This window comes from Hemitrygon akajei, chromosome 5 (genome assembly GCF_048418815.1).
Source record: "Hemitrygon akajei chromosome 5, sHemAka1.3, whole genome shotgun sequence".
NCBI classification, from domain to species: Eukaryota; Metazoa; Chordata; class Chondrichthyes; order Myliobatiformes; family Dasyatidae; genus Hemitrygon; species Hemitrygon akajei.
This window is the reverse complement of record NC_133128.1, coordinates 46946889-46969328: the sequence shown is the minus strand read 5'-3', so window position 1 is coordinate 46969328 and position 22440 is coordinate 46946889. Positions and strand designations below refer to the sequence as shown.

Below are 22440 nucleotides of genomic sequence, written 5' to 3'. Positions count from 1 at the left end.
TAATCCCTCCAGTTCCCCATGCTGACCTATTGGCTGGGTGATATTGTTTCCCACCTTGGCCACACTTTACAGAGAGATGTACTTGAAACTTTAGTTTATTTTCTCTTTTTATTTATTTGTTTATTTAGAGAAGAGCACAGATCCGGCCCTTCTGGCCCAATGAGCTGCACCTCCCAGAAACCCACCTATTTTAACTTTTGTTTAACCACTGGACAGTTAACACTGATCAATCGGTGGTACTTTGGACTGTGCAAGGAAACCGGAGCATTCACACGCCTGTCACAGGGAGTGCCTATAACCTCCTTCCAGAGGAAGCCAGAATTGAACTCTGAACTCCAATGCGTCATGCTAACCACTTGACTACAGTGGCTCTCCATGGATGCTACCTGACGTGCTCAGTTTTCCCAACAATTTTGCTTTCGACTTCTTTCATCCTTCCGCTTTGTTTGCCTTTTTAGATTTAGTTAGAATTGAGATAACTGTTACTCAAAGGCAGATCACAAAATCTTCATTGGTTTATCATTCATTGGTATACATCATTGGCTTTACCCCTCTAATCTTCCATGAAGGTGACATCGTAACATGGTGATCCGCGCAGCGCTTTAGAGCAAGATAAGTATGAAGTGGTTCATTTTAGTAGGTCAAATTTGAAGGCAGTATATAATATTAATGATAAAACTTTTGGCTGTGTGGAGGATCAGAAAGATCTTGGGTTCCATAGGACACTCAAAGCTGCTGCGCAGGTTGACAGTGTTGTTAAGAAGGTGTAAGGTGTGATGGCCTTCATCAACCATGGGATTGAATTCAAAAGTCATAAGGTAATGTTACAGCTATATAAGATCTTAGTCAGACCCCACTTGGATTACTGTGTTCAGTTTTGGTCACTTCACTACAGGAAGGATGTGGATACTATAGAGAGAGTGCAGAGGAGATTCACAAGGTTGTTAACAGCATTGGAAAACATGCCTTATGAGAATGGGTTGAATGAAATTGGTCTTTTCTTCTTGAAGGGACAGAGGATGAGAGGTGACCTGATAGAGGTGTATAAGATGATGAGAGGAATTAGGGTTCCTAATGTGGACAGCCAGAGGCTTTTTTCCAAGGCTGAAATGACTAACACGAGGGAGCATAGTTTTGTTGTGCTTGGAAGTAGGTACAAAGGGGATGTCAGAGATAAGTTTTTCCACACTGCCAGCGATGGTGATAGAGGCAGATACAATAGGTCCTCTAAGAGACTCTTAGATGGGTACATGGAAAAATAGAGGGTTATGCAGTAGGGAAATTCTATGCAGTTTCTAGAGTAGGTTACATGGTAGGCACAATATTGTGAGCTGAAGGTCCTGTAATGTGCTGTAGATTTCTATGTTCTTAGATCGGGGTTCAATTCCTTTCACTGTCTGTAAGGAGTTTGTACCTTCTCCCTGTGACTGAGTGAAATGGCGCAATTCAAAGTGTGTTTCAATGTACATGTGACAAATAAAACTAATCTTTGTCTTTAATTAGACAATAGACGAGTGAATCTAGTTAAATCAGGGAAAGTCAGCAGATTGTTTATAGCTTTCATTCTGTAAAGAAAGGCTTCTTTTGTGTCTTCCCTGTGTGGGCATGTTTGTCTTTGTTTCTCTTGGACAAACTAGGTGGACTTTGTTGCTGTATAAATTGACTTCATTGTGTACCTGACATGGAGAATGGGTTGTTTATTTGAGTTCCCTACTCATTCGCCATGGAATATTCAGTCAGCACCTGAGGTTCAGCCCTCTGGGCTCTTCAGTTGAATTGCTTTGTTGGCTTTTAATTCAGATGTGGCTGATTCCTCTCCTTGTACTATTTGTGCACTGCTTTGTACACCCACCCTGTAGAATGCCACCTGATCTATGTTTTTGTTCTCTGAACTGAGTGGCGTCTCTGAAATCGAGTAAGGTTGCTTTCAATGTTGTTATGGAGCTGCGTCAAAACTGTGCAATGTGAAATGCAACAGGGTTACAGCTTATCGACCCTGGAATAGTTTGGTCCCATGTCCTCTGTCTCCCAAGCCAAAACTAGCTCAGTAGGTGAGACAACTTAGAGAGAGCGAGAGAGAGAAACAAACAAGCTGAGGCTGGCTAATTTGATTATCTGCAGATAAGGAAAACTTGGATTAACTGAAGTTGGAGAATTCCTGCGACAGCTCTCCATATAGACGTGATCAGTGCAGGGGAGGGCTTTACCTGTGATGGACTAGACTGTATCCATTATTTTTTGTAGGCTTTTCTGTTCAAGGTCATTGGCATTTCTATATCAGGCTGTGATGCAACCAGTCAATATACTCTTCACCACACATTTATAGAAGGTGGTGAAAGTTTTAGATGACATGCTGAATCTTAGCAAACTCCTAAGGAAGTAGAGGCAATGCTGTGCTTTCTTTGTAATTGCACTTACATGCTGGGCCCAGCAAATGATAGCACAGAGGAATTTAAAGTTGCTGACCCTCTCCAGCTCTGATCTGCTAATGAGGACTGGCTCGTGGACCTGTAGGTTTCCTCCTCCTCTCGTCAATAATCAGCTCCTTGGTCTTGCTGACAATGAGTGAAAGGTTGTTGTTTTGACACCACTCGGCCAGATTTTCAATCTCCCTCCTATATGCTGATTCATCACCACCTTTGATTCAGCCTATGACAGTGGGTGTTGTCAGCAAACTTAAATATGGCATCAGAGCTGTACTGAGCCTCACAGTCACAAGTATAAAGTGAGACTTTTGTATCAAGGTGATCTGTTACTGAAGATTGAGGTGTCTTCATAAGGCAAATTGGGTTTTATTTTGGTCGGTAGATTGATAATCAGATGCGAAAATTTGTGTTCTTTTTTAAAGGGAGAATGGCATTGCATTTGGTTGATAGGCCATGGAATGCATTTCCAGAAACAGTGGACTGCTTTTGAAATGTAAAACATAACAGCAAAATAAAAGTTATTTTATTTTAGTTCACTGGAATCTGCACCAGCTATGGGGCCACTGAGGAACTGCTGCATACTTGTTCTTGCAGAAACATGGCTTCATTACAGCATCCCACGCACCATCGATTTTTAGGCATGCTTCTCAGGCACTTGTGCTGTTATTTTTGGGACTGCACTGCGTGTGACTGTCTGCACTGTGTTTTTCACTTCTGCCCTGAAGGAACACTTTCATTTAGCTGTATACATGTGCATGCATGATTGAAAACAATTGAACTTGAACTATTTAGAGGTATTCCCACTGCTTGATTACCCATCCTGTTGTAATATTTTCTCCTTACGATGTTTATCTGTTCCTATAGAGTTATGGAGCCGGCTGGTGGTGTAGTGGTATTAGCACTGGACTTTGGGGCAAATGGTCCCAGGTTCGAATCTGGCCGATCCCTTGCCTGCTTTCCATCCCTGCTGGTTTGAGTGTCAAGCTAGCAACACAGCCTCATAATAAAAAAAAGACAAATGCTAAGCAAATGTCAAAAACTGCTGCCCAATGTGCTGCAAGGTGTGAAAAGAAACAACAACAATAGTTTTATGGAGCTTAGCCACATAGTGGGCTGAAAGCCCTGGTTCAATGTTCATGATTTCACTTGCCTGCATTAATTCTATATTCCACTGTGCCCTGATCATTTAAATACCTGTCTAGATGCCTCTTAAAGGTTATCATTCCTGCTTTCACCACCTCATCTGGCAGTTCATTCCAGATACCAATTACACTTTATATGAAACATTTACCCAGCCAAATTTCTTTAAACTTCCTTCCTCTCATCGCCCTATAGTTTTAGACACCCCCAACCATAGGAAGCAAAATCTGGCTACCCACACTATCGACGCCTCTCATAATTTTATATATCTTTGTCTTGTCATTTGCCATCTTTCCAAACAGATCTGGCAAACTAACCTCTCTTTACAAGAAGCTTTTTGAATATATATTCAAAAATGGTATTTTTCCTCATCTTATCTCTGCTTCCTTTTGCTGCTCACCTTGTAGAGTCATAGAACACTACATCATAGAAATAAGCCCTAGGACCAATTTGTCTGTGCTGATATGGTTTTCTACCTAGCGCCCAACTAGCTACACCCAGACCCTAGTCCTCCATACCCCTCTCATCCATGTACCTGTCCAACCTTCTGTTAAGTGTTACAATTGAACCCTCATCTTTCACTTATGCTTGCAGCTCATTCTATACTCATACCACCCTCTGAGTGAAGAAGAACCCCCTTTGATTTCCTATAATATTTCCCCTTTGACCTATGACCTCTAGTCCTAGACTTGCCCAACTTGAGGTAAAATACCAGCATGCAATCACCCTTTCTATACCCCCTCATGATTTTGTATACCCCTTTAAGAACTCATTTGTTCTCATGCTCCAGGGAATAAAATCCTAACATATTCAACCTTGCCCTATAATTCTGGTCCCCAAGTGCCAGCAACATCCTTATAACTTTTTTTGCATTCTTTTAAGGTTATTGAAATATTTCCTGTAGGTAGATGAGCAGAACTACACATAATACTCCAATGTCTTGTACAAATCAGCATAACATCCCAACTCTTGTATTCACTGCCCTGATTTATGAAGGCCGATGTGCTAAAAGCTCTCTTTATGACACTACGTGCGATGGCACTTTCAAGGAATTATGAATATGTGCTCACAGGTCCTTCTATTTAATGACAGACCTAGAGACTTGCCGTTCACTTTGCAACCTTACCCTGGTTTGTCCTTTTAAAGTGCAATGCCTCACACTTGTTTGCATTAAGTTCCTTCTGTCGCTTTTCAGCCCATTTTCCCATCTGGTAGAGATCAAGCTGCAAGCTTTGATCTGCTTCCTCACTATCTGCTACGCCTCCGTTCTTGATGTCATCTGCAAATGTGTTGATCTAGTTTGCCACATAGTCATCAAAATCATTAATATAGCTGCTAAATAATAATGGACGCAGCATTGACCCCTGTAGCACACCAAGTCACAGCTTTAATCATACAGCCAAAATAGTTACAACTATTCATTTAACAATTTCATACATAACGTTTGATGAGAGACTTACAATTTTACAGCTGGCTGTCAGGTATGTGAACCAATGGCTGTTGGTAAGACGTCAGAACATGTTCTGATTTTTACATAAATATAATGCCGGTTTAAACGTTCTAGTGTTTTTTTTCTCTGTCAGTAATCATGGTGTATTTCTTTATCAGTGATTCCCGATAAACTTACTGTATCACCTACAAAGTCCAGAAGTCTGCCGAACAGGAGCTACACCGAAGGGAAGGCACTGGAACTTCAGTGTGTTGCGACAACATCATCGCCTGTTTCTACCCATCTTTCTGTCAAATGGCAGCTGACAAAAAATGGAGGTGTGATAGAAGACATTCTGTCTTTCACTCACGATCAGTTCCTGCCTGGCGGTTCGTACGCAGCCAGGTATCAGCAGGGTGATATCAGAATGGGCCTGGAAAAGAATGGCATTTTTAAGCTCTTTATTGGCCACCTGCAGCTTGAGGACAGCGGCTTATACTCTTGTGTGGCAGCAGAGTGGGTCAAGGAAGATGGCTCCACATGGAAAAAAATTCTGGAGAAAAGTACAAACATTGCAACGATTGGAGTTCAGTCATTAGGTACATCATATTCATAATAATTCTCTTATTTAGAATGGGTTTGATCTTAATGCAAATATCACTGAATATCTATCTTCTATTTTGCTTAATTGACCAGCATTTTGGATGCAGTTGATACCAAAGGCTTTGAAAGCAGGATGCAATTTAAATAATTAATTTTAGCAACTGCTCAAAACTTGGAAGGTTTCTTTAGGAGGTGAATATGTTCTTGCAATTATATCTCTGAATCAAAAGACAGATCCAAAAATGGATTAAACATGGAAAGATTAAGTCAGAGAGCAAGAAGACACTTTTCATGGAATTGTGTCTCGATTGATACGGCAATCAGGGGATTCCTCTGGATTGCTCTCAGGTAATTCATTGCTAATATCAACATTGGAAAAGGTTCAAAAGCTGGGAGAAGGGGATGGGTATTTAGTTTATAAGACATTTGCTCAAATGCAAATCTAGTTCAGTGCAAACAAGCTCCGGTTTCTTTTATCAGTTACTGCTGAGGTGCCTCATGGGTGAACTCATTTATCTGCTACAAAGTTTTCGAAACAATAGGACTGTTGATTTTTGGAATATTGGGGGGAAATCTTACTAAAGAATATAATTTCTGTATTACAGCCCAGCCTCTCAATGTCTCTGCAAGTGGGAGGATGCTCACTTTGAACAAAGGTGATGAGATTGATCTGGTCTGCACAGTAACAGGTGCCGAAGACTTCGGTGTTGAGGTCAGCTGGTATGTCAGCACATCTCCAGCCGCTGACATTCAAAGCGGGAAACTTCTGGTGCACATGAATCTTGCAGCAATAGTTAATGATTCAAACTTCATCACCTTGAACAAAATTAGTAGTAATGACTACAGACTGAGAGTGCAACAAGTTGATGAATCAGATAGTGGATATTACTACTGTGCAGCCTCTGTTTGGACCCCATATATCAAAGCAGCAGAGAAAACCTCTAATCCTCTCCGTATCACTGTGGCACTTCTAGGTAATTGCATTCTTCATTATTTTTCATGCATGAGTAATTGGATGTAATTAGCCACATCACATGAAGTTGGAGAACCTTGTGTTCATTGCAGGTGACTCCTTGACATACTTTGCATTTTACAGAACTCAAATGATAGAATTTAATGAAGTTAATAATATAAAGATAAACTAATGGTTGTCGTTAATATGAACGGTTTGGAAGTATGTTTTCCTATTTACACCTTGTGATTTAACAAAGCCAATACAGTGGAAAGGGCATTCCAACATTTGTCTGAAAGGAATGTATCTTTTGACACAATCTTCCCTGGTGAGAGCCTATTACAATCGTGTGGCTGAATTTTTATGATATTCAAATCCCGACTAGTAACCCTTGCTTTCCCTGTTTTACACCGAGGACTGGATCTGAACAGTTTATTTACTAAGCAAAGGGGAAGAACTCCTTTGTGTACCCCAAGTAAACCTATTCTTTTCCCTGCACTCTTGACTAATGCCATACTCAAACATGTCACACATGCGTATGGGCTGGAAGTTGAAAGGAGAAGAGTCTTACCAAGGTCACAGCCTCATTGTGCCAGAATTATTAAGGTCTGAAGTGTCTAAAGTTGGGAGTTGTTTTTGTTACACGTACAAACTGCTAGAGGAACTCATCAAGTCAGGCAGCATCTAGTCAACATTTTGGGCGGAGACCTTTCATCAGGTCTTGGCCCAAAATGCTGGCTCTTTATTCCTTTCCAAAGATGCCGCCTGACCTGCTGAGTTCCTCCAGCAGTTTGTATGTATTACTCAGGATTTCCTGCATCTGCAAAAACCTTTATGAATTATTTTATTCATAAATGGATTGCTGCCTTATTAAACATGACAGCTAGATTATATGTTAGTGCAAATTTAATCACAGATTTATTATTAATATATGAATTAGAATTGTTTTTTCAGCTTGAGCCATACTTTGTTTTTTGTAACTAGCTAGAAGTGCTTCAGGCAACTTGCAATAGTACTGTACTATGGATTTTTGAAAATTTTGTGACTTTATCTCTTGACTAATTTAAGTTTCTTGTGCAAGCATCATAGAACTGGCATATTTTCATGATTGAAAATGAGGAATAAAAATATTATTCCAGCTGAAATGTTGTTGCTCAAAATTTATGACCAGTTTATGAATTTAAATACAGCTGAAACTATAATAAAAATTATCTAAAGGATCACTTGTAAATAGGTTTTGATACATTAATTAGCATTTAAGTGTTAAAAGTAACTTTTGCTCTAATCATATTCACAGATCCTACATATACTGTTCACCTAAGCTCAAAGCTGCCCAGCTCCTCGGGAGAACCAGCAGAGTTTGAATGCCAGTTGCTAGATTTGCAAAACACAGATGATGCAAGACTAGATGTGACTTGGTATTTCAAGCCAAATGGGTTGGATGATGTTGCCAGAGTGAGTGTCCCAATAGCAACCATGGATCAAGATTTGACACTGAAAGTGAGCAATCAGTATGAACAGCGGGCTGAAAAAGGAGAGGTTACTTTCATGAAGCCCGGGCCGCATTCTTTCAAGTTTCAGGTGCAGCATGCATCTCTGTCTGACCGAGGGGAATATTTTTGCAATGTTTCTGCCAGGATTAAACAACGAGGAGATAAGTGGGTGAAGAAACAGGAATTATCTTCCTTTGGTGTTGATATGTTCTGGAAAATCGAAGGTAAACTATTCCTAAAAGTTCTGTGGGAAGTTTGTTCTTCAGATCAGGTGCTATGCTGTTCTTTTCTCTGGAACTATACACCATACATATAACTCTTGTTACTTTCTTCAGACATAATACTATTTATAAATGATTTTGTGCCCTGTTAAGATTATTAAAGTGGATCAACATAGTTTAGTTTTTCCCTTATTCCGCCTTTTTTAATGCTGCCAGTTTTTCAAAGATGAGCCTGGCCTCTGCACCTTCTCAATGAGCATCTGACTGAGTTGGGGAGAGCTAGGAAGGATGACGTGCAGAGGACGCTGTACTGACTCTCTCTGGTAGAATTATTAATGATTGAGATAATTATGTATGATGTCTTTGGCATTCAAGAGTCATTGCTTGGGGATCATGAAAAATGTGCCTCAGCCAGCATTTAATATTTATACTCCTTCTACTCCTCAGACCCACAGCTAAGCATAACAGCAACAGAGGGAAAATCAGTCGCTACAAAGGGTAGCACTTTTGAAATGACGTGTAGCATTTCTGCAGACCATCTTGAAGTTCCTCATTATTCGGTGGTTATATCAATGAATGAACCAGCCTTTACTGAAGCAAGGAACAGTAAAAAGCTGATCTCATTGAGTCGGGACTCAGTGGTAAAGCTGGAGCAAATGAATATTCAGCACCAAGCAGAAGATCTAGTTTTGGAAAAAGTCAGTGACAAGGAGTTCCGTTTCCGGCTGTACAAGACTCAATTTTCTGATGAAGGATCTTACTACTGCATGGTACAAGCATGGGTTCCTGATGCAAATGGAGGGTGGTCTGAAGCAGTTTCTAATTATTCAAATGCCGTTGCTGTCGCTTTTAAAACAGCAGGTAAGTCCTGGATTTTACCTTGCACTGAAGGTCGTAGCAGGCTGGACCAGAGTTAATCATCTGAGTGTGGTTCTGCATAAGATTGAGTTTGGGAAAGTACATAGAAGTTTAAAATTTTGTAAGCTTTTGTGATTGTATGGAATCTTGCTCTTTTGGCAGCTGGCATAAACTTGAAGTGGATCAAATAGTCAGAACTCAGCCTAAATGATGTTTATTACAATGGTATGAAGGTAGAGTGGTCTGGACTGACTGAATAAATAAGCTAAATGATAGGATACATTTCTGCTGAACTTGCACTGCCCTAATATGAAAATGGGATCCCAGGAGGAAATGGAGAGATCTGTGGTTAACTCCAGCAATTAATCAAATACCAAATAAAAGACTGCAGGGATTCCCAACCTGGGGTCCACAGACCCCCTGCTTAATGGAATTGATCCATGGCATAAAAAAAGGTTTGGAGGAGAATGAAAGGGCTAGTGGTAGACTGAAGAATTGGTAATTTAACAGAAGCAGCAGTAAGAGATTAGAAAGATATAAAGAGAGAGAAAAATGCTAAAAAGAAATTGAGAGAAAACTGGCAAACATGAAAACAAACAAAGCTCTGTGGAAGGAAGAGGATCATGAGGAAATGGCACATACGTAAGAACAATATTTTGCATCAAGTATCACTGGAGGTGATTATGAATGTTCCAAAGATGAGTTATTCCCTGATGAGTGGTAGAATGTAGTAGGAGGGGAAAGTGGGCTGAGAGGCCTGTCTCTATGATATACAGGTTTCCCCCGCTATCCGAAAGTAGAGCATTCTTATGAGACTGTTTGTAAGCCGAAATTTTGTAAAGCGAAGAAGCGATTATGGGAAGAATTCTTGTGCATTCCCAGACCCAAAAAATAACCTACCAAATCATACCAAATAGCACATAAAACCTAATATAACACTAACATATAGTAAAAGCAGGAATGATATGTTAAATACACAGCCTATGTAAAGTAGAAATAATGTATGTACAGTGTAGTTTCACTTACCAGAAGATTGAGCCAAAACCGATTTGTAGAAAAAAATCGGCACGTACACGCTTGCGCACACACCTGCCCGCGCAAGGCTTCACAGTCACGATAGTCTCTCTCAGGGTAAACACAAGTTTAAAGTGGGCATCTTTTTTCGTAAAAGCGAAAATCCTCTCTCGGTTAGCGAGAACAGGTACTAATGTAGGTCTTTGGTAACAGCGAGCTGTCGTAAAGCGAACGTTCGGAAACCAGGGGAACACCTGTATGACTACAACGCAACAACACAAGAAGCAATATGATCAGCAGTTCATTTATTTCCTGGAACTCACTCTGCCCAAGTTGTTACTATGAACTTTGTACAGCTCAGAGCCAGCACTGATCCCTCTGGCACCCCACAAATTATAACTTCCCAAACCAAAAACGACCAGGATGACTTTTACGCTTTCTCTCCATTAACCAGTCCACAGTCCACAAGTGTGTATAACCCTCAATGCAAACATTCTCGCATCCATTTGCTCCTCATCTCTTCTTCCAGTTACAACCACATATAAACAAAATAGACTAACACATTAGTTGCATACAATTTCCTTTTCATAAATCCTTATTAGTTCTGCCCCATTCTGTTGATAGACCAGCAGGTCATGATTTCTCTGCCTTCTTTAGAGTTTAAATAATAGTTTTATTTCCCCACACACATTTCAAGTTGCTGACTTGATGTGATATTTTTAACTCGTGATTGGAAGTAAAAGATCCACGGCTTCAAAGAAGAGAACGGGGTTTCTTCCAGTATTTTGGCTTACAGATAGTTTCATGATATGTATTGTTTGTGCAGAGTAAGGCACCGCCACCTAAGACCACAAGCTTTGTAGTCAGGAAGATTGCACGCTCCATTTCAAGGCTTTTCCAACTTGGCCACAACTAGATTTTCCTGCTCATGGTTTCCATGCTTTCCAACAATTCTCTGTGAAGGAAAGGTGCTGCTGAAGGAACTGTGAAATCAGTCAACATCAACACAACTGTGCACCAGCAAGGCCAAATAATCCCAGGAAAGATTGCTAAGAAAATGGTTTGTCTTTTAATATCCAGTGCTCAGTGCTGCCCAATCACAGAAATTCAGAGTTCTTTTAGATATTCTGTTATAGACCTTAAGTTGTGTAAAGTACAATTTGTTCATCTTCCTTCTGCTAAATGCAATTCCAAAGTTTAAAAATGTGCTTGCATTTAATGATGAGCGTTTATAAATTAAACCATTGCTTGTCTATTAATGTCTCATTTTAATCTATAGCACCTCAGTTTAACGTGACATTGGAGTCGGAGAGACCTCGTGTGTACCAAGGAGAGACTTTGGAAATGAATTGCACTATTGACCTGCCGGAGATACCAGACACCTCAGGTAATTTTAGAAAACTTATCCTAGATCTATTATGGTGTGTAGTGCCAGAATAACTTCTCTGGGTTGATTGACATTCAGCAGATTTGTGTCTTCAGCGAGCTACTGTGATTTCTCATAACAGCTGCTGTCATTTAGGAATTTGCTCTGATTCCATTCATACAGTCCCACTACTTGTATTTTACACAAAATGTATGTACTTCAGGGAATGTTGCATTTATCAGATGTGCAGGGTGCATAATGTCAATGGACTTGAAGAAAAAATGCTCTTCATTTGAAATGCTCCCCATACTTTGTGTCAAAATCAGACCTAGAGTTTCATCAGAGTTATGAACTGCTCACCAAACCACCCTTAGCTTGATCCCCCCCCCCCCAGTGACAGCCTCGTCAGCTCAGACCTTTTAACCAGCCTTCTGTGAATTGCACAGATGCCTGCACAACCAGTGACCTCTGACCCGAAGCCTGTCAGTGTTGTCACAGCTCGCATATTTGGGAATGTCTTGAATGTGTGTGAATATTTACAAACACTGAATACTGCAATTATTATTTTTTAAATTATTTCATTTTTAAGAAAAATAATTGACTGAAACATCTAAGAGCCCATTCCAAAAAAACTTTAATTTGACTTTCAAATTAACTGACTTGAAATGTAAGCTACCTGAAAGTGATCTGCTTGATATTCCTCTCCATTGAAAGAAACGGAGTATCTGAACTGATTCATCTGTCAGATTTGCCAGCTGAATAACAGCATGGCTGATGCCCTCTACCACTGAATCCAATTATGCCAATGTAGACTGTATCTGGAATGGAGGCAGCTGTGTGGAAGTTTGGCAGAAGTTTTGGATGAGTGGGTTTTGGGTCTCTTTGTTAAATCCCTTGCTTCCAACCAATTCTTTTGATGCTCTTCCCCCATCCCTCTCTCCTCTTCCTCTGTAAGAGAGGTTGAAGTATCTATTGGTCTTATTCATCACTCCCCAGGATACTGTATGCTTAGAACTCGTATCTGAACTGGTGTTATACCTGAAGTTCTTCCAAGACAAAAATACACTGAATAAGGTGGTATCAAATTAATACCTGTGGGTTCAGCACAGACATTGCAGGCTGAAGGGCCTTTTCCTGTGCTGTACTGTTCTATGTTCTTTGGCTTTCTTCAGTTAGTCTGAGGGTTGTCATGATTGAGTGCATTCAGTTACTCCTGCGATAATTAATCTACTGGAATTTTGTTATGATGGCTATTGTCTATAATAGGTTAAAGCTCTACCCATTTTCATTGATAAACCTTTTGAGCTTTCATGATATATTTGATGCTGTGTCCATAACCAATGTATTACTAATGTAAGATATATAAAATTATTCTGGTGTGTGAATTTCAGATTAGCAGCTGTGGATAATCTGTGACAGGCAGAGGTTCAGTGGTATTTTGAGTTTCTACTCCACTGCTTTCAAAATAATGGTGATGTTGATGGTGCATGGTTAGTACAGATATCGAGAATTTGCTACCAAGGTGCACTACAAGATGCCATAATTAACCTTGCAAAAATCAGCCTCTTGTTCTTTAGCTCCATGAAATCCATTGGTTCTGGTCCTGCATGATACTTGCAAACTTAACTTGCTACCAGAAATTGGGACTGGTCTGAAGTAACACAAGAAATGTCTCTGATATATTTTATGTTGGCACATGTTAATACTGGTCTGGATGTCAAACTTATTTTTAAGAAATGAGACATCATTGATTATTGCTAATGAATATTTCTGGCACTGAAACCTAATTAATGCAACTGTAGGATATATCCCTTATAGTATTTAATTACTGGATATTTTTTTAAAACTTGAAGTAAACTTTTCTCCCTTTGTGTCCTGCTTTTAATCTAATTTTCTCCTCCAAATCAGATACAAAAAAGGAATCAACATAAAATTCAACAAATTTCCCCCGCTACCTCTGTTAATTTCTTAAGTCCTCAGCTTACTCAGTTTATTTGGTTAATAAGATAGCCGGGTGGTTGTTTGCATTTTGGTCATGGTGCTCTTCTCCTCTCACCAACACTATCAACAGTACATACCGCAAAATATTGTGAAATTTGAGCATCGGAAAAATCTTATTTTTAAAATGAATCATCAAATCTGCCTTATCAATATTTTTATAAGCCAGGGCATTTGATGTGCTGAGAGGTATTGGTTGAAGGCATTTTGTATGCATCTGGGTTTATTTTTAAGGAACAATCAAGATGTCATTGACTCCTCCCTTCCCATTGTGAAAGATGAACAGTGCTTTCTTTGGAAGGCAATTTGGACAGAAGTCTATACTGATTACTAATTTTCTAATTCCATTGCTGATTTATTGTCCATAAGTAATATTCTAACTCCCTTTTGGGTAAATGTGAATATTCCTATACAAGTGTCCTTGTCTAAGTTAGTAAATAAGTTGAGTGACATTACTCAAATCCAGAAGTTAATATGTTAACTGTGTTAATACTGTGAATCCTATAAATGGGATTGAATCGAATTTAGATGCATGTTATAGACCGTTTATTAATCCAAATGATTTATTGACTTTCCTCAGATGTTTTATTTGAGGTGGAATGGTTCTTCCAACGGCATTCTTTTAATGTCAGCCAGAGTCCTTTGGTAATTGTGGATCAGAAATCGGTGGTGACACACCTGAAGGACTTTGGTACCAGCAGCGTGAGCGTTGAGCGAACGGGCACGCAGCAATTCCGTCTGCGCTTACACTGCTCAGATAACGATTTTTCTGGAGATTATTCCTGCAAAGTGGCACCCTGGATAAAATCTGAGACTGGAACATGGCAGAAAATATCACCACGACAATCTGGTATACTTTCAGTACGCGTTGATATTTCAGGTTAGTTTCAATTTGCTTGCAAAGGAGAAGCCAGAGAACAAATCTTAGGGATTCTAATGATCCTTGTGTTTTTAGTGTGTGCAAAGAGTGTGAATGTTATTTGGTGGGGAAAAAATATACCTTCCCATCTTCCCTCCAATGTTGGTAGGAAATGGGATGCGTATTTTCATATAATTGTCAATGTTTAAAGTGATAAGGGTACAGGAAGAATAAATTCTCTTAAATTATGCATCCTGGAAAATGTATTATAGTTTAATTTTTATTTTAATTTGGAGCAATCTATATTTTGCCTTTTTATCTGGCTTGGGTTACAGAGAATGATCACAGAATCAAATGAAACCTGGCAGAAATTAACCAATATTATGTCGACCAAGGTTCATGGTGGGTTCTACCAGGCTTGGGCATTGATAATAAACCTGGTATTGAGTGAATGAGGAAAAGCTGTCGGGTCACTTCATGGTTAGCATCTTGTTAGGACAGATACCTTGAACTAATAACGTAGCTTTTTTTAGTTATCTTGAAAAGCAAAGATACTTTGACGACATAATTACCTCTTCAATAAAAAGGAATCCCAGTTAATGCTGAAGATATTTACAAGAGCATTTTAGCATTGTGCATTTCTGTCCTGCGACCTGACTCTAGGTAGCATATAACGTGTGATTCTCTCAAGGCGAAAATTTCATGAGCTTATGTCCATCAAAATTGCATGAGAGTAGTAGAAGCTTAAAAATTCTGAGAAATATTAAAATGCTGAAATTTAATTATAAGATATTTACAAAGTTAATATTAAGAACCAAGGGAGTGAGTGTTTAATTGGGCAACTCGGTGAATAAAAGAAACTTGAAAGTACATGTTAGAAATAATAAGGTGCTGGAATAGAAATAAGTGGTTTAATACAGGAAGGATAATATAGCACAGAATGATGTAGTAACTTATTGTTTCCACTTTTTGTTTTCTTTTAGTGCTAGATTCCTTTAAGATGCCTTTGTTGTATGGGATTGGCAGTGCCTTATTGATTGGCCTTCTCGCCTGTGCCATCGGCTATTGCGCTTTTCCAAGCGAACCTAGAGGAAGAAATGTCCCGATAGATGAGCGACGTGGGTTACTCCAGAAATGCCTGAGCTGAGATCTCTTGCACTGTTTAGTGACCACTGGAGAGAAACTACTGAAACTACCTGTATGCTGACATTTGAGGACGACAAAGAAAATGTCAAATCTTTAAGAGTTTGGCCTCATGCAATGATTTGTAATTATTTTTAAGAAAGCCATGTTCAGTCTTGAGTAAAAATATTTTGGGAATGGCAGTGTGATTTCTGCAGATTTATTATTTTTCACTGCAATAAGTCATGCTACGGAGATACTGCCAGTTTCTTCCACCTTTGCCATTCTGTCAAGTAGGGCTGGACCAAGCTGCACTCCCCTGGTGCCTGCTGGTCAGTCACCGTGTTGTGCTTTCAAATTACCACTGGTGGGTCAAGCAATAAACTCCATTCTCTTGAGTGCTAATACGAATAAGTATTTGCTCTGCCAAGGCAAGTTCAAAATCATTGTGTGATGATTATAGAGGTAATTTTATGCAAAAAGGCAGAGGCTAGGGGAATAAACAAGATGTTCAGCATGTTCTCAAAATCTTTCTCGTTGGACAAAAGTGTACCGAATAGGGGGGAGCTTTTCTGCCAGAGGGAAATATATTGTCAGCTATTTTTAGGCAGGGCATGAAGTTCCATTTTAAATGATGAATTCCAATAAATGGGGAAACATTTTATTGCTGTCTTTGAATGTGTATTACAAATTAAAATTTATACAAAGAGAACAATGGAAATAATATAAAAAACTCCAATACAATCCACTTATGACATGCCTGGCTTTTTGTTAGAATATATTGCATTTCGAGTCTAAACAATTAACTACTTTATTAATCACACTTTTTCTGGAAAATGATCACTGCAGTCAATAGCCTGTAACTTCGCTTTCGGAGATGAGCTTTTGAACTGCATGGACGACCTGGCATTTTTACGGTGTGAACGGAAGTTTGAAAGGTGCAGGATGGTTGTGGCGTGCAGGGGCTGAATCGAGCCAGCAGAGCCTGGGCCCAAGAACACAGAACAAGCCAATTTATGGCCATTGCAGGAGCTGATTGGAAGCCAGGGAGAGCTGACTGGATCCAGGGAGAGGAAGAGTCAATGCGGCGGAGCCTGTTCCCAAGTGAGGAACCAGTGAATGTTTGACTGGTTTAAGCATTGGGCCAGATTGGAAAGATTGGGTGCAGGCCAAATCGAGGCAGCGGGGCCCAGGCTCAAGAGCGAGGAACAAGCCAAGGTTTGGCCGACCTAAGTGCCGGGCCAGATTGTAAAGGTCAGGGGGTCAGGGCTGGTGACCAAGGGCAGACTGGGGTTCAGTTCAATGCTCGGCAGTTCATCTCTATGCTGAACTGAGGATGGGGCCTGCAGCTAACCATCTCCTGGATCATCTGTGACTGAGCTCACTTTTGTGAACTTCAGTTCTGAAAGTTATTTGCCTACTTTTTGTTGTTTGCACGATTCGTTCTTTTTTTTTTTGCACATTGGGTGTAGGACGTTCTTTGTTTTAATGTGTCCCATTGGGGTTCTTTGTTTTGTAGCTGCTTGTAAGGAGATGAATCTCAAGGTTGTATGCAATTTACATACTTTGATAATAAATGTGCTTTGAAATTTGAAGCAATCACACAGTAAATTATTAGATAATTTCTACTTGGCTTTATTTGAAGAGTCTAGACCTGAAACATCAACTCTTTATTTCCCTTTATAGTTGCTGCATGATCTGATGTATTCGTCTGGTAATTTGTCTTTCACATTGCTACAGTGCTTTGGCCAAATGCTGTAGTCAATTCATACAATTTTGCACTGTTGCAACATAGTCTGCCCTTGCAGTACTGACATTTCTGAACTCTTTAAAAGTTCAGGTGTAAAGACTAGTTCTTGAGCAATTGGGTATTATTTGCCAGAAAGGCAGAATTCCTTCCAGTCCTCAGTTTGTATTGCAAATGAAAGACTACCATTATCCACGGCTACGTTCTTTCTAAGATGCACAGTTCTCCACAGTCATCGTGATTATACAGGAGGTGTGAAACAAATGAGCCCCTTTCCCCTACTTTGTGCACCGAGGACACTTGGAGAATGAGAGCAATGTCTCGTCATCAGCACCAAGCACCCACCCCCCACAAATAGGCCTAAAATACCTGGTGCAATAGTTAAAAGATCAAATTTGGTGCAGAGATTTAACATTGTGTTGAACTTTACAGCATCAGTGTGAATTTTCATGACCTTCTCGGCAGGAAGACAGCCAGCTGTCCGTTCACTGTCCCATCGTATTGGTGGAAAGAAGTTCAGCCAGTCATACTGCCTTCTCCTAATAATGATCTAAAGGGCCACCCATAGAAGGGACTGTACATACTTTCCTTTTTTTTTGGCAGAAAGTGTGGAAATTACGGGGTGAAATTGCTCAGCAGCTAGAACTTCTGTTTCCCAGTGGTGCCATAACCTTGTTAACATCAGTGAGTGGCAGGCTATATTTTGCCGACAGGAATCTTGCACTGCACTATTAAATGCCTCATGCTGTTGAAATGGCAATGCAACTTTAAATGTATTAACACACTGAGCCCGCAGTGGGTGAGAGCCCAGATTTGAATGTTTAGTCATAAAGCAGTACAATAGCTACAACTGCTGCTGAGTTCCCACCTGCAGAAGTTAATACTTGAGATGTAACCATCTCCAGAGAAGTTAAACCAGCAGTCCTGTGCAACAGATCTGAAGAGGCAGAGCATATCTCTGCAAAGTATGTATGTGTGTGAGAGCTACTTTGATTTGTACAGGTGAGTGAACAGTCCATTTGGTTGGAATATTCATGAGTCTGTAAAATATTACTGATACGTTACATTTAGCGGTGTTTTTGCCCTGTTAGTATAAAGAACTGAGATCAAGGCTTGGACCTACTCCAGCTGTTCCAGGGAGCAAATCTACGGACTCCGGTCTGGTTCAGAAGGCTGTTGGTTGCTCCTGTTGCTTGCGCGCGCGCGCGTGCGTGTGTGTGTGTGTGTGAGATTTCCCTCTTCATCAGCTCAGTAATTTTGGTTCTTTCTGTTGGGTTTTTCATGTTTCTTTGGGTGTAAACAAACAAATCGCAAGGTGTATAATTTATACATTGATAATAAATGTATTTTGAACTTGAAATTTTGCTTAGAATTGTATTCTCATGCCTTTTAAACATTAGCAGTTACAACTTAATTCAATTAGAACCACTGATGGTTACAATTGTTCACTTATTTAAATCTTTTTTCACTTAAGAGAATTGTAACTCTTTTTCTGCAGACTTGTATGTGTTTGCCAGCCTTATGATGTTTGCCTTTTTTTTGTATCTTCAAACATTTCCTTTACAGATTGTCAAATTGTGCAATTCTATATTTTCAAATAATCCAACCAGACTTGCTGATCATGAAGCTACCAGCATTATGCCCTGATGTTGTTTTTCTTAGAATATTGTCAGTGTTGATTTTCATTGTGGAGCAGATGTTTAAATTATTAATGTATGCATTCCTCCCCATACTACTTTTACACCTAGTCTGTTTGGACATTTGTCAGTGGTTGCTAAGATGTGGTCCACTCTGGTTTTCTTTTGTCCTTCGTGAGAGTATTTTAAATTAGACTTGATCTGTGACACAGCTTGCTTAAGATAGACCCGTTGGTGGTACAATTCAACTGGTGTGCCTGAGGGTAATTTATGTAGGGTATGGTAATGGGAGGAAATATTAATCAAGCTTGAACAAAATCTGTTCTTTCATTTCAGAAACTGTTAATGGAATTTCACCCTGTGGGCTTTAGCTTTGCACTAGTAATACTTGATCATTTTTTAAAAATAAAAATGGAACACACTTTTAAAGAATGTGAGTGCCATGTCCACAATCCCAGGTTCATCTGGGGGAAAAGGAAAAATCAAATATCTGTTATATTTTGATTTTTTTTCACTCTAGCCCTTCCCATTTTTCCTGTAATTTACTGTGTGATTTCATGAGTTTGGCTCTGCAGGACACCAAATGAAAAACTGTAGGGCACTCATTCTCTATCACAGAGATTCCCAACCTGGGATCTGTGGATGCCTCGGTTAATGATGAGGCTCCAAGGTATAAAGAAGTTGGGAATGCCTGCTCTATCATATGTAAATATATTCCAAAGTATCCAAGACGTTCCTTTCAAAATGCTAATCTACTGAAATTGATTTTGGTCTTTAAATATGTTTATTTAATTTGCTAAGTGAGGTTTTGCCAGCAGATTTGTATAATTCATAGTATAAAAACTTTTTTTAAATTATCTACAATGCTCATGAACAATTCAATTTTATTAAATTTGTTTGAAATTCCTTCTGTATCTTTTTACTTTACTTGCCACTGTAATTTGCATAGTTGTGCCAAGCTATTTATTACATAAAGTTGCTCATTTGTGTTCATGATTATTTGTTGTCCTATCTCATGTGGCAAACTACAGTAAAAGGTTTTTTGTCTATTCACGCTAGTCATCCATTAACTTGATTTCTGTCTTGCACCCTTCTGTTTCTTTAGTTCTTTCCTGCTCCATCCCTACCACTAAGCTCGTATCTATGGCAAAATTGGGGCAAAAGGGTTCAGTGTGGTTATGTTCTACTTTTCAAGGTTTCCTGGTTTATAATGCCTTACAGGTCCTGAGCCTGCTGCACTTGGATTCCTGAAGCAGCTTTCCAGCACACCTGAAATTAAATAGAAATGTTTCATCTCTTGTTCTGTCCTGCCTGTGTATCAAAGATCTGGCATGGCAATGTGTTACAATTCCTGGGAACACCAGCAGATCATTAGGAAAATGGAGACCAGAAGCCAACTCTCTAAACCTTGGTGTCTCCGAACTATGCTCACTCTCTGTGGATGTTACTCATTTCCTGTCTATGAATCGAGCTAATCCGATTTCAATTCTTCTGTGCCCAACTCTGCATTTCATTGTGTGCATCTATTTTTCATTTTGCCTGACCCTACTTTTTTCTTGTCATTGTCTCCCTGATATAATTTTGCAATTTTCATTTGCTTCTGTTGCTTTCACAATCTTCATTAGCTCTGTTCTTTATTTAAGTTTGTTTCATAACCTTGCGATACAGAACTTGCTTTTAAGTTTCCACTTTAATCCTGATTTGCTCTTGGAAGAATCAAACCAGTACAGTAGCATGGGGCAGATTAGAGCTGTCCTGTACTCCAGCACCTCTTGCTTAATTGCTTTGCTCATTTTGCAGGACTGAGATTTTGAAGTGGAGCCTCCTTTATATAAAAAACGAGAAGAAATTGATCATTTGGCCCTTAAAATTTGCTCTACTGTAGTAATTGCTCCACTCTTCCTTGTAAGGCATTGGTCAAACCGCACCTTATCTAAGAAAAGATGTGTTGGCATTGGAGAGGATTCCAGAGGAGGTTCATGAGAATGATCCTAGGATTGAGAGGGTTAATATATGAAGCATGTTTGATGGCTTTGGGCTTCTGCTTGCATGAGTTTAGAAGAATGAGTGGGATCTGATTGAAGCCTATCAATATTGAAAGGCAGAGATGGAGTGAATGGGGAGAGAATGTTCCCAGTAGTGGGGGAGTCTGGGACCAAAGGGCACAGCCTTAGAATATAACAATGTCCCTTTAGACAGAAATGAGGAACTTTTTAGGCAGTGGGTGGTGAATCTGTGTAATTCATTGCCACTGAGGGTTGTGGAGGGCAAGTCCTTGGGTATATTTAAAGCGGAGGTTGATAGTTTCTTCAAAGGTTACTGGGAGAAAACAGGAGAATGGGATTAAGAGAGATAATAAATCAGCCATGATGGAACAGCAGACCAGACAAGATGGGCTGAATGGCTAATTCTGCTCCGGTGTCGTATGGTCTTTCCAGCCTGTACTTCTGACTCTTCACTTATTTGGTGTCTTGAATTCCACTGATTTTTGGCCAGGTTTTACTCGGTGTCTGAGCCAACACAGTCCCTTGGGATTGAGAATTCCTATGATACCTTGCTTTGTGCGTCTGCAGTGTCAAATTAGGAGCATTGCCCTATTTTGCAAAAATATAGTACCAGTTCAACAGTGACTACTGCTTACAGCCAAGCTGCAGGTTTTGGGTGCAAATAGTGCAAGATGTCTTGGTTATTGCTTTTACCTCATCTGGCAGAATGTTTTGGAGAGACTGAGTATTGCTGATTAACGGATTCAGACGTCGCTGTGGTGTAGAAGAGTCCTCACTCTATCTGCAGCAGAACATGTGATCTTCCAGATATGTTGGAAAAAGCCAGCGGGGGAGGGGCAGGCATTTTGAAGCCAAGGTGGGAGTCAAAATTCTGAGATTCAGAATGTAAAGCAACAAGGAACTGAAAGGCTTTGGAAACCAGATTAGTGAGTCCATCACCATGACAATATTGTTGTTGCCCCCACCTCCACACCTTTACAAAAACTACATCACCCCTCTTGCACTGTACAAGGCATCACAATGTTATGGGGATAATTACTACCTCATGTTCCACCACACCCCTCTTTCATCTTGAGTACATACCACGAAGAGTCTTGTGTGCAAGCAATCCTAACTGGGCAGGTTTGCTCATAATAACAATAACAGCTGATTTGGTGGAGATGAGGCCTAGCTCCATCAAAAGAAGGGAAAAGCCTGTTTGTACTAAAGAATATTACTGTAATCTCTGGTAGAACCAAATCTAGCCACAAAGTAAGTCCTTTTCCCAAACTTATGGGGCCTTCATCCAACTTGTATAACATCTGGAATCGGAGGATCATTTGAATAGTAATCCAAAATAAAAATGCTGAGAATGGTAGAAACCAGAAATAAAAATGATTAGCATATCAGCACAAGAGTTCACGTTATCAGCTAAATTTTGCGCTCATGATAACATGACTGCTTCTGTCACTTCCATTGCTCTGTGCAGTTCACAGACTGTCGGAGCTATATTATTTATAACTGCCTTTTGGAATCTAGTTAAGGTTGCTTACACTGAGGTGAAAAAGACTTTTATAAAGTACGAGGCGT

The 22440-nt window shown here is 39.8% G+C and overlaps 1 protein-coding gene across 1 annotated transcript in view; it reads left to right on the top strand.

The window, feature by feature from the left end:
- Positions 1–17080, top strand: part of LOC140727737 (prostaglandin F2 receptor negative regulator-like) — a 68324-nt gene extending 51244 nt beyond the window's left edge. Inside the window, exons 3-9 of the mRNA XM_073045441.1 lie at positions 5175–5594; positions 6204–6572; positions 7848–8267; positions 8712–9125; positions 11416–11523; positions 14081–14380; positions 15343–17080. Coding sequence (XP_072901542.1) covers positions 5175–5594; positions 6204–6572; positions 7848–8267; positions 8712–9125; positions 11416–11523; positions 14081–14380; positions 15343–15506 — 2195 coding nt within the window. The 3' untranslated portion in view covers positions 15507–17080. The remainder of the gene's footprint in view (positions 1–5174; positions 5595–6203; positions 6573–7847; positions 8268–8711; positions 9126–11415; positions 11524–14080; positions 14381–15342) is intronic.
- Positions 17081–22440: the final 5360 nt, after the last annotated feature.